Below are 12,219 nucleotides of genomic sequence, written 5' to 3'. Positions count from 1 at the left end.
TTATTCTAACACAAGTCTGAGATGTCTAACTGAGACAATTTGCCCAAATTCAAGGAACTGTTTTCCATTAGGGAAGGCTGGTTCCCAAAGAAACCACTCCCTCCTGGAGCCACCTGGCAGTTTGTCCCACAGCCTGTGTCAGCTGGCTGGCAGTGGTGATGTGATAGGCGTGTACTGACTGCTCACGTTTCTGAGCAGAACTGAGAATAATGGGGACCATATAAAGCTAGTGCCATGAAGCATGACACTTCAGGATAAGCATCCATGTGGGTTTTTTGAATTTTTGATGAGTTAAAATGGTTTGCATGCAGCCCCTTTGCCACCTGTGCCCAGTAAAACAGTATCTCTGGTATTGTTTGCAATGAAGACGAACTTCACAGGGCTGAATGAGCTAATGTTCCAAGTAAGGTTTTGTTTTAAGTTGGATAGCCCTTGTTCTAGCAACTTTACCTTGCATTTGCTCTGTTAAGGCCTTGCACTGAACATACTTTAATAGGTTTGACTGTCTTGTCTTTGTAAACTTGCTAGGAACATAATGCAGAACAAAATAAGTGAGAGTAAACGTTACAGTTGCAGAAGAACTGTACTTGTGCTTTGATCTTCATCGGCTAAATCCTTGGTGCTTGTCACTCTGTTGCTCTCTGAAAAGGTTACTTTTATGGAATCTCAATAGCAATAGTGTGGCCTAACTTTAAGAATGTTTCAGCAATTTTAGTGCCTCCAGAAGGGAATGGAAACTAGTAATACTTGGACTTTGCTGCCATTGCTCTGGAGTTTCTACATAGGAATATTAACTTTTAATATCCACTTAGAGATTGCTCAACCCTGTAGCTTTTCATTGAAGTACATTTCAATATTTTTCTTCCTGTTCTGTGTGTAAAGCTTTAGTATAAGTTCCCAATGTTTTCTCTTAACTCTTACTGCTATTCTTGAATCTAGCATGGAGAAGCAAATAAATCTGCTCTGTTCTGTTACTGTTAGATTTCTGACAGTGGTGTGAGCATATTAAATCCCTCGACTCCTCTTGGATTTCTGAAAAACAATGATGATTATTTTAGGGAACTGCTGACCTACTCTTTTAATAAAGAACTTGTCTTGTATTCCACTTTCCCATTTTTAGAATCATGGTTCATATTGCTCTTGCTTCACAATCGTGTAACATCCTTGTGGAGAGTACAGCAGTTGCTTACCTGGAAAAGTAATATTAGAAAAGTGTGTATTTTTAGCTGCCTTTTGATGTGATGTAGCAGCTGGAAACAAGGAGGAGAGACAGTATGTGGTGATCTGACAGCACTGCCAACCACAACTTGAAACCAAAATGTGGGGGAACCATTTCATAGGCTTGATTATGCCCATTGTGCCTGGCACTTCAATGATCCAGATACTGTGGCTTTGCTCTTGGTTGTCAAAAGTTTTATTTCAGAGTCCTTCCCATGACTACTTGACAAATGTTGTTAATGTATAGAAAAAGCAAGTTCTGTGAAGCTTTTTGTTTATGTTAATATGCATTAAAAATATATAAAGACCAGGCAGTTACATGGACACATTTCAGAAATAAATAGTAAAATATCCCTTTGATGTCAGTGATTAACAGTAAATGTCTAAATGAAAAGATATTCTAACTATTAACAAAATTTCTGCTTTTCCCTTTGTAGTAAACATGTCCACAAGTCAAAGAAGGAATCTAGCAAGTTCATGTTGAGGTATATTCTCAAGACAAGACTCAGTGACTCATTTGCTTTTCTGGGTAAGAAAGGTATCTTTATTCTCTTGAGTGTGACAAAAAGTACTTAACCTTTTGAATTTAACTTCAGAAAAGTACAGTCTGTCAAGCCAGTATGCTGGAGGGGTTGTGGGTGGAGTGTTTTGTTGGTTTTTATTTTTATTTATTCTTGAAGCTTTCTGGGCACATGTAGAGAACTTTCCACCCTAAGACCTTTTAGACTAGTGGCACAAAGGAAGAGCAATAAAGAGAAATTTCAGAATAAAAGACACCACTGAATAGCATGTAATTGTTTGGAGGGAAAAGTAATTCCAGTTCATTGTCACAAAAATGTGTACATTTTCTAGCCTGACTTGCCAAGGGAATGGTGTTTGTATATTATCTCATTCTTTTCTCTTCCCAAAAATTTTAAACATCTCTCTGTCTAGGAAGAGAATAAAAAACTTACAACTTGAGACAAAAGTGTAGAAGTCAACCTTATATATATTGTGTTGACAGGCTGGCAGCCAGCAAACATGTGCTCCTCCATGGTCAGCATGGGTATTCTGAGACACCACAAACAGCTATGATCATTTCAATGACATGAGACGTGTTGGCTGCTTCCTGCAAATTTGTATGTGGTCTGATTTTAGTAATTCTGCTGCTCCTAGAATTTCCCCAGCTTGATCCAGACAACTCCAGAACAAAAAAGAATTTAATGATTTTGTTATTTTAATCAGGAAGACGTGCTTTGCTCATTTGCTTACAGTGTTTATGTATACATGGACCTGTGTAGCATCTTCTATGTGTAACATTGCTCTGCAAGTGTTTGCCTCCTTAATAACCACGTGGGTGCTGTGCAGATTGTCCTTTAGCACTGTTGTAGGTAACTTGTACCAGTAACCTTCAGAGACTGGAGGCCTGATTTCCTCTTTTCCTCAGCTCTCTCATCCACACTCAATTCTTGTGGTCTTGCTTAGTGCGGTTGGGTACCTGGGTTTGCTGGATCATCTGATGACAGAGTGAGAAAGAAAGCTTTTGGTTTTTGTTCCTATCACAGTCAGGTGTTAAAATTCGTTCACTTTCATGTTTCTCATGTAAGCTGTGCCTCTGACTCTTCTCCAGTCTCAGTGGACTCTGCTATAAAGTCGTAGGCTTACAGCTGTGCTCCTGTTGTAAGGACTTGTGGGCTGGATCACCAGAGCATTGCCTACTTGTTCATCATCCACTTTGTCATGAGCCCCCGTTCATTTAGTCACTGCTTCAGATTCCTCTCCCGTTATGAACAGAAAAGTAATGCAGCAACAGAGGAGTGTTGCTGCAAAATAATCTGTTTCCAAAGAACAGAGCAGTTTCCATAAAGAGTTAAATTAGATAAGATGACGTATTTTAGTCTTTTAAGTTTAGCACTTCTCTCAGAACTTAATTAGATCTAATTTAGTTTGGCATTGCCTGACTTTTTTTAGTACAGAATTAGCCTGTTTCTCTCTGTCCTAGGGCAGTCCTGTAATTTTGGCAGTCTTGTTCCAATTATCAAACTCAGTTTCTAAAGATGTAGTTTCAGAATACACACTGCTAATGTTTTTATCTTTTTACAGTATCTTCATGATTCACTGTCATCGTGTTTCTGCTGTAGAGCTGCTTTCTTTTTAAGTGTTCCTACTAAAGATAGAAAAGCTCCTTGGGCTCTTTCATTCTTTTATATCTTGAGTAATAAAGCCAACCATTGGTTGCTGGGGTTTTTTTTCAGCTGTTTCATATGGCTTATATTAATGTATCAGAGACTTTGTAATTCTAAAATTGTCTTTTGGTGATTGTCTCATCTAATAAGGATGAATGCTTTTTTTCCCCCCCTAAATTTCTATTTTTGTGCTAATTCTTTTAATCTTACAAAGCTATATCTTGGAATTTATGTGGTGTGCAGCTGGAGCTTTTGTTCTTACGTGGTGCATCTAGACATTTGCAGTGCACTTGTTGGATTTTACTAACAGCTCTCCTAGTCTGAAGTGACTTGAAGAGTTCTTATTCAGGATTTGTTTTACTGCTGCTTATTGGAAGCTTATCAGGGAGTCATACCTAACATATGATTTAAAAATTCTTTCTTAAATGAAGGATTTTAGATTGTGTATTTCCTGTTTATCAAATACAACTATGCAGACCTACCTCCATGCCTACAGAAAAATAGGAGGGCCTACTTGTAAATGAAATGTTTGCAATTTCTTAAACACCTTCTTTGTGGTGATTTTACTAAATACTCCTTTAGAAAAGAATCAAAAATATGGATATTTTTCTAAATGTTGAAATGATGTGATGCATCTTGCTTCCACATAACCCTGCAAAGGCTAGGGCACTTTTTAAAATGTATTTCATTTAGTTAATAATAGTCATCTTGGGTTTGTAACTTAAATGATAACTGAAGATGTATCCTCATGTTTTAAAACTGTATTTTTATTTTAATATTTCTTCTCCTCTTGATTTAGATAACGTAATCCATGGATAAAGTGGGAAAGATGTGGAACAATTTCAAATACAGGTGCCAGAACCTCTTTAGTCATGAGGGTGGAAGCCAAAATGAAAGTATAGTTGTGAACTCCAATAATTGCTCGTCTGGTAAAGAGAAAGCCATCCAGATAAGTGACTTGCCTCAACAACAGCCCAGCAGTCCTTTGAGAGAAAACATTGCTTTGCAATTAGGCTTAAGTCCTTCAAAGAATTCAGCGAGGCGGAACCAAAACTGTGTCACAGAAATTCCTCAGATTGTTGAAATAAGCATTGAGAAAGAGAATGACTCATGTGTCACCACAGGAGCCAGGCTCACTCGAAGGGACTCTTATTCTCGGCATGCTCCTTGGGGTGGGAAGAAGAAGCATTCCTGCTCTACCAAAACACAGAGCTCCTTGGATACTGAGAAAAGATTTGGTAGAACACGAAGCGGTTTGCAGAGGAGGGAGAGAAGGTACGGGGTGAGCTCAGTCCATGACATGGACGCGGTATCCAGCAGGACAGTGGGCAGCCGTTCTCTGCGGCAGCGTCTCCAAGATACTGTTGGGCTGTGTTTTCCCATGAGAACTTACAGCAAGCAGTCCAAACCTCTGTTTTCTAACAAAAGAAAGATCCACCTCTCTGAACTAATGCTTGAGAAATGCCCTTTTCCTGCAGGCTCAGATCTGGCCCAGAAGTGGCATCTGATTAAACAACACACAGCACCCGTGAGCCCTCATTCAACTTTCTTTGACACATTTGATCCTTCCTTGGTTTCCACAGAAGATGAAGAAGACCGACTCAGAGAGAGACGTAGGCTTAGTATTGAAGAAGGGGTTGATCCCCCTCCCAATGCCCAAATACACACTTTTGAAGCTACAGCACAGGTAAATCCATTGTATAAACTGGGACCAAAGTTAGCCCCTGGTATGACTGAGCTGACCGGGGACAAAACCATAACACCTCCAGGGAGCTGTGACTCCGAAGAGGACACGACGACGCTTTGCCTGCAGTCGCGCCGGCAGAAGCAGCGTCAGATGTCGGGAGAGAGCCATGGCCATATCAGCAGGCAGGGGGCTTGGAAAGTGCACACTCAGATCGATTACATCCACTGCCTCGTGCCAGACTTGCTCCAGATCACAGGTAACCCGTGCTACTGGGGCGTCATGGACCGCTACGAGGCAGAAGCACTTCTGGAGGGGAAACCCGAAGGCACTTTCTTGCTCAGGGACTCTGCGCAGGAGGACTACCTCTTCTCGGTGAGCTTCCGCCGCTACAACCGCTCGCTGCACGCGCGCATCGAGCAGTGGAACCACAACTTCAGCTTTGATGCCCACGACCCCTGTGTGTTCCACTCCTCCACCGTTACGGGGCTTCTGGAACACTACAAGGACCCCAGCTCTTGCATGTTCTTTGAACCCTTGCTCACCGTATCTCTGAACAGGACCTTCCCCTTTAGTCTGCAGTATATCTGCCGGGCGGTAATCTGCAGGTGCACTACGTACGATGGAATCGATGACCTTCCTCTACCCTCAATGTTGCAAGACTTTCTAAAGGAGTATCACTATAAACAAAAAGTCAGGGTGCGATGGCTGGAGCGGGAACCTATAAAAACAAAGTAAAAGGAAATCAAAATAAGCTTCTGGAACGTGCTTTTTTTTTTGTGTATTACAGTTTAACTGCAGCAAGCGCACCGATGGCGTCTAGCTTTTCTGCAATACCCTATTTAAGCTGAGTGTTAGTATCCTGTCAGATGCTGCCTGCTGTTAATCAAACTAAGTTGTGATGCCTCTTGGAAACAATAAGCAGACACAATTCTGCACGTTTTTCATTAAGGCCTAATGAAAATATTTTTGCTAATTTCTAAATATTTTGTTTCCCTTTTATAGCTGTAGTAATTGGATGAAGAAACTATGAGGCATTTCCCATGGGGCATTCATGTAATGTGTTAAATGCTGTTAAAGAAAGGCTTTATCGGAGGGGCATTTTGCTAATATTTGAAGTATTTTTTTAAAAATTCTCTTCTTGAAAACTTTCCTCAACTCAAAGTAATAATTTAGATCACAGACAAGTTTCCAAATACTGGTGAATATTTTCTTGTAATGAAGAGCAGTTCATTAGAAGCAGTCCATTAAGAGTTAATGGTGCTTTGAGGCTAACAGATGAATCATGCTTTTCACAGTGTATAATGTTTCCTAATCATTAAGACTTGAATATGCCTGCTCAGTACTGTAATTCTGTTACAAACACTTGGAGATTTAAGTGGCATTGTTAGCAAAAGTAGTACTGTCTCAGACAGTTAAAAATACCTTCCAGTGTGAATTGCTGCTTCTGTGGCAGGACACAGAATTAGATTATTGCTGTGAAACAGAAGGTTGTGGGTTTTTTCCAAAACAGATTTTGGTGTCCTGACTGCTAGTAACTTACAGTGGAAGGTAATAGTGACAAGAAAAAAATTCTTAATTATTTTAAGTTGTCTGATATTTTTATGGAGAACATGACAAGTGGTTGAATTATTATAATCAGAGTACAAAATCTGACATATCTGAAGCAAATGTCAGGTTTCAAAGGTACTGGTACACTTTATTTGTAAATATCTTTCCATCTGCGCTTTTAAAAATGTTTTAAAGTAATATGCACTGATGATAGTTTCAACAGATTACTTAGAAACAAGATTCTAACTTCTGTTTGCTTATTTACTTGGAGATGGAACTTAAAAGTAGTTCTATCTTAGATATTTTGCACTAAAATCTTGTTGGAATGCCCTGACCCCTGTTTAATGTTTTGTACCAATTCTGAGTGCTCCCTAGTTTCTTTACCAGCTGCTACAGTATTTGATTCCTTCCTTCTCTACGGCAGTGACCTGTGCGAGGTAGGAAACACTTTGGCTGCAAGTACAATAAACGTTATTCTTGTATGCTACACTAACCCTTCTATTGATGTATTTTTCTGCTTGCTGTGCCTTGTTCTGGCTTTTTGTGCTAATAAAGTACAGTATGTTCAGTGTTATACTTGTATATCTGCTCTGTTTTTATATATTCACCTAACTTGTAGCAGTTAAATGAATTTTTAATAGGCTTTTCTTAGTATTTAGGATAGGTAATGCACAAGTACTGTGCAGTTGAGTATTAGTTGGTCAGCACACCTTACTCCTGGTTTTTGTTACAGCAACTTGACAGTGTACACCATTGAATAACGTTTCTGTAGTCACTGCAAGGTAGTGGACTTGTCTGCAGGCATAGAGCATTTTACAGGTTTTTGTAATGCAAAGGATAAATGTTAAGCAAAAAATGTTCTAAAACATTACTGATCCCCTGTAATGGTTGCTGAAGGTGTTTCAGCTTGTATAGGTAACTGCTAAGGTTAATATTTTGATACTCCCCACTGAGGAATGCTTATTCCTGTAAATTGACAGTACAGCAGCGGCATTTGTTCACTTTTAGACTATTTTGATAAATAGATGTACACACAAATTGGCCAAATGCCCTGTTTTTACCAAAGAATACTGTCAATTTATGTTGGGGTATTTTTTTAGTTAAAAAAAAACAAACTCGAGAGTGGAGAGGTGCAATTTTTGTTCTATCAAATATTTATCCCAAGCTATGATAAACCAAAGTATTTGACAACTTCATCTGAACCTAAGTAATGTATACGTTTATGTTGGTGGAGCCTAAAGCTTTTACATCAATGGTGTTGTCATTATTCCTGAACTCACAATGCACCTGAAGAGGAGTGATTTAAATAATTTTCTAATGACTGGAACAGCACTACAGAATAGCTCATACTGCGAGGGGTTAATCTGAAGCACCCAGAAAGCACTTTAAAACATGTGTTTATATGCTTGTGCAAAGTTTGTGATCCCGTTATGCATTCTTTGTAGTAGATTATCTTCTTTCATGTGTTAAAAGACTTCAACTGTTAAAATGGAACTTTGTTTAGAATATGTAAATACTAAGTTTATGTAATTATGTGTACAACTGTGCTCTTGGTCTCTTAAGTTTTGAACTGTGTATGTGTCATTGGATATGCAACTCTTGGTTTAAAATCTGCTCTAAGCATAAAAAGAGGAAAAAGTCACCAGCATGAAATTGCACCTAAGTGTACCTTCACTGTGTCGTTCTCACTGTTCCCTCAGTCGGATCTGAATGCCAGATGAGTTTACTTCAATTCTTGCTTTCAATATTAGTGTCATACAGTCAGCCTGCAGCCAAGCTTTGTCCCAGTGCAGGGACCTGTTTTTCATTTACTCTTGTTGCAGTTGCTTGTCATGAACTAGCTGTGCCATTGTCAATGTGGTCAGGAATACACATTCATCTAATTTTTAATCATGTGGTGGAATCTTTGGGAAAGAAAAATAAAAACCCCAAACCCTAATCTCAGAAAGTTTGCTCTTGCATTTGTATAAATAATCTTTATGGAGAGATTTGCTCCCCTAAAACACGCAAAAAATGAATTATCTATTTCTCTACAATTTTTTTAAAGCTCTGCTTCACTGAAATATACAGAATAATTTGCTAGTGTGGTTATGCTAAAATGAATCACTTTTTAAATTTTGATGGACTTGAGTGTTGACTATTCCAGTTGCAGTGTATTTCTTAATGAATACATTTTCAGTTCTAAAGGCATTAAAATGCTAGTAGGTGGAGAATGCAAATAGTTGACTTCTTATTTGTGTTTCTCATTCTGGTTTCATTTAGAAAATATTAAACATTTCTTAAAGAGGTGCACAAACGACTGCTTTATTTTTTTTAAATGTAACAGTAGGATTCAATGTAAAAAGGTACACTTGTATTATTCCAGTCTAATTTGGTTACATGACAGATGAGTTTTTGAGCCTCAGTCTTGTCAAGTGTTTTTTTGAGGTGGCTCTTGTTTCAGCAGAAAGAGCTATAGAAAGTGCTTACTCTGTAGGAGGGTTTTGTGAGGAATCTTACCAAAGGTATTTTATGCCCCTGTGGAATTGGAGAAAGGAAAATATACTATATTTTGAGTATCCAGGAAGGGTCTATCAGTTTAGGATCTCTTAGCAGTTTTATCAGGTCTATGGTGTTTATCAGTTTTAAATGCATAATTCATGAAAATACTTGTAAGGCAAGTACACTTGTCCAGATAATTTACTTGTCAGAATGGAACTTGTGAAGAAAATAAGTTGCTAATTAATGTTTTGCATTTATGTACTTTTAAATTTTATTCGCATTTGAAGACTTACTGCTTGCAAAATGATAGTCCTTAAATCAGAAGCATAGACTTGTGAAAAGATGTGTGTTTTTCTGTAGTGTTTGACAATATGAACCTTACAGATGTCACTCAAATCCTTAAGTCCGTGTTTAACTTTAAGGTTCAGCACTGCATAGAAACAAGCAAAGATTCTGAATTTCTCTAGTAAAAAACCTGTTTGCTCCCGTCTCCATGTGCAAGCCAAAATATTTGCAGAATGCTTTAAAGCTTTTCTCTGCTGCAGAATTGCATGTAAGACAGAAATTGTCATTGTCAGAAGTTGCTGAGTACCAGAGAGATCTATCTGCAAGCATCATGGTTCTTTTTTTTTTCCAAAGTTCTCTTGAAAGACAGTATTTAATGGAAAAATGTGAACTGAGTCTTAGTTGATTCTTTTCTAAAATAGTGTTTCTCCATTTAAGACATTTAAAACTCACATTTAAAATGATGACAGCACTTTTTGAGCCTCATTTTTTTAAAGTTTTGTTGTGAAGTGAGCACGTATGTGCCAAACCTTGGTCTGCAAGTATTAGGCACATGTATATTTATATGTTAATAAGATGCCTCCAAGCATGTTTACATTCATGGAATTTTTTGAAGCTACTGAAGTACACCAATATGATGAGCATTAATATATTGGAACTCTAAAAATTCTGTCTATTTTCTGTCTGTGTATGGCATGCTTTGCAATTAAAAGGACTACTGTATTTATATCTTCACCTGCACTTCTATATATTATGACCAGTTGATTGGTGTGTTTTTTCCTGCTGTCATCACACTTACCTAAACAGTTGTCTCTGGACTGTGACCAAAGGAGATTTTTCATACCTGTTTATTTTAAAGTAGAAATCAAATCAGTTGGCTTTTAAAGTATTCATCCCTATGAAACATGGTGTAACACTGCTAATTGCTCTTTTCCTTTTTGCAGTATTATGTACAGAGAATCATTTAGCTTGACCATGAGTTGTATCTCTTGAATGTAGTTGACTTCAAATATCTGAATTTTAAGCCTTTTTTGTTTAATTGAAAATGTTCCTGATGAGGACTTTGAAAAGGAAAAGGTTTGATGTTTTTATGTCAAAATACCTAAAGTTAATGTTTTGCAATGAGATAAGGATCTGTTGAAGATGCTTTTTAGAAGTTTTCCCCTGTCACAGTCTTAAATCAAGACTCTTTAAAAAAAAAAAATCAAACCCCAAACAATCTCTTGATGACTTAAACCTTACAATCTTTTGAAAACTGAAATCTGGTGCTTTTACTTAATTTGCTTGCATATTGCCAGACTGATTTAAGAATAGTTGTTTCACGAAGCAAATTAAATCTGTTATTTCAATGAAGCATTGCCATTTATAATTTTATAAAATATTCCATTTACAAAAATTGTCTATCAACAGGATGTTAACCTGATACTGTATTTGTTGTTATCAGGGTAACTGTTGTGTGTATGCTTTTCAAGCTGAGTAAGTGTTCCCTTTGTAAATTTGCATTAAGGCTACAGCTGTTACCAGCAAGGTTCCCTAGGGCCAACACAATGAATTTATGAGCTGAAGCTCCTGGTGCTTGACCCTTTTTTGTCTTCAGTAGGAAAAAAAGTGTGTAACTCTGTGCAATACAGCTCATGTTACAAATTTCCATGTTAAGCACGCAGCTATGCTGACAAGCAGAAACATATCTGAACTTGCTTGTCTGGAGTAAAGCAACCTCTCTGACTTCTCAGCAGGAGCTGTAACTTGGTGGCACGTTGGCAAAGAGGAAGCAGAAATAGGTTTTGCTCTTCCCTGAGCAGCTGTTAACTGAACACGGGGTGTGCTTCCTGTGTGATAGGGTATCTGAACTCCTTAGAGCCCTGAGAATTTTAATAGCGTTCGGAAGATACAGAAGCACTTGGCTGCTTTGCCACTTCTTGCTTTCGTGCTTGTAGTTTTGCAAAAGCTTGAAGAGATGTATTTATTAAAATTGAATCTATGTAGTCACCAACTGTATAAGCACTGCTTTGTAATATCTTTACAGAGATATCAAATTCCTACACAATTATATTTAAACTGTTTTGGGAAAATGAATAATGACACTGTGGGCACAAATTAATTCAGATTGCACTATAAACTTTCTTACCAGAAGCCTTCATTCTTACAAAGAACTATGCGATCCCTACACAGAAACTGTAGCTTTGGTGGCGCGCTCTTTGGTCAGTGTCCAAAACAGCGGCATCCCGACGGTCCCTGGACCTTTTCTGACATTCCAGTTGAGGGGCCTGGCAGGCCCGCTGGGCACTCGAGGAGTTGGCTGGCAAGCACGCCGTGCCGAGCGTCACCCGCTGCCAGCACCTTGTGTAACTCTGCTGGTGTAGGTCTCCCCAGCTTAGATGGTTTTTAACTCACTGCAGCTTAAATGTTTCTCCACCCTGCCTAATTTGTCTTTGTTATTTGGTTGCCAAACTGTCTTGCATCTTAATAGAATAAGAAAATAATGTGATTTATGGCTACCCAACCAGTGTATTAAGTAATAGATGGCTCTGTCTTAATAAACAGGGTATAAACTGCCATATTGTTTTCTTTTTATATTTGTTTGGGAGCAAAAAGTTGTGGGTTTAATGAGTTTAAGTCCGTGCTGTAAATGCATAGTTTTACAAATATTTAGTTGCACATGTCAAGAACACAAAGTAATCAGTAACTCATGTTAGAGTTCTTTTCTCTTTTATCTAAAATACTTGAGTGAAGAGATCCACAGACTGATAGTTGTTGTCTTCAAAAGTTTTATCACTCCCTGAAATTCATCAATTAGTTTAGTGCGTTTTCACTTAAATCACTTAAAGTGTTTGT

At 38.1% G+C, this 12,219-nt stretch overlaps 1 protein-coding gene across 3 annotated transcripts in view; it reads left to right on the top strand.

Annotated features, from left to right (window-relative positions):
- SOCS5 (suppressor of cytokine signaling 5) overlaps positions 1 to 11,942 on the top strand; it is a 33,614-nt gene extending 21,672 nt beyond the window's left edge. For all 3 annotated transcript variants that reach the window (XM_063152049.1, XM_063152048.1, XM_063152050.1), the window contains exons 2-3: positions 1,656 to 1,747; positions 4,183 to 11,942. In XM_063152049.1, coding sequence (XP_063008119.1) covers positions 4,195 to 5,805 — 1,611 coding nt within the window. In that variant the 5' untranslated portion in view covers positions 1,656 to 1,747; positions 4,183 to 4,194 and the 3' untranslated portion in view covers positions 5,806 to 11,942. The remainder of the gene's footprint in view (positions 1 to 1,655; positions 1,748 to 4,182) is intronic.
- Positions 11,943 to 12,219: the final 277 nt, after the last annotated feature.

The sequence above is a fragment of the Melospiza melodia genome, chromosome 3 (genome assembly GCF_035770615.1).
Source record: "Melospiza melodia melodia isolate bMelMel2 chromosome 3, bMelMel2.pri, whole genome shotgun sequence".
In the NCBI taxonomy this organism is placed as follows: Eukaryota; Metazoa; Chordata; class Aves; order Passeriformes; family Passerellidae; genus Melospiza; species Melospiza melodia.
This window is presented reverse-complemented; position numbering and strand designations above follow the sequence as displayed.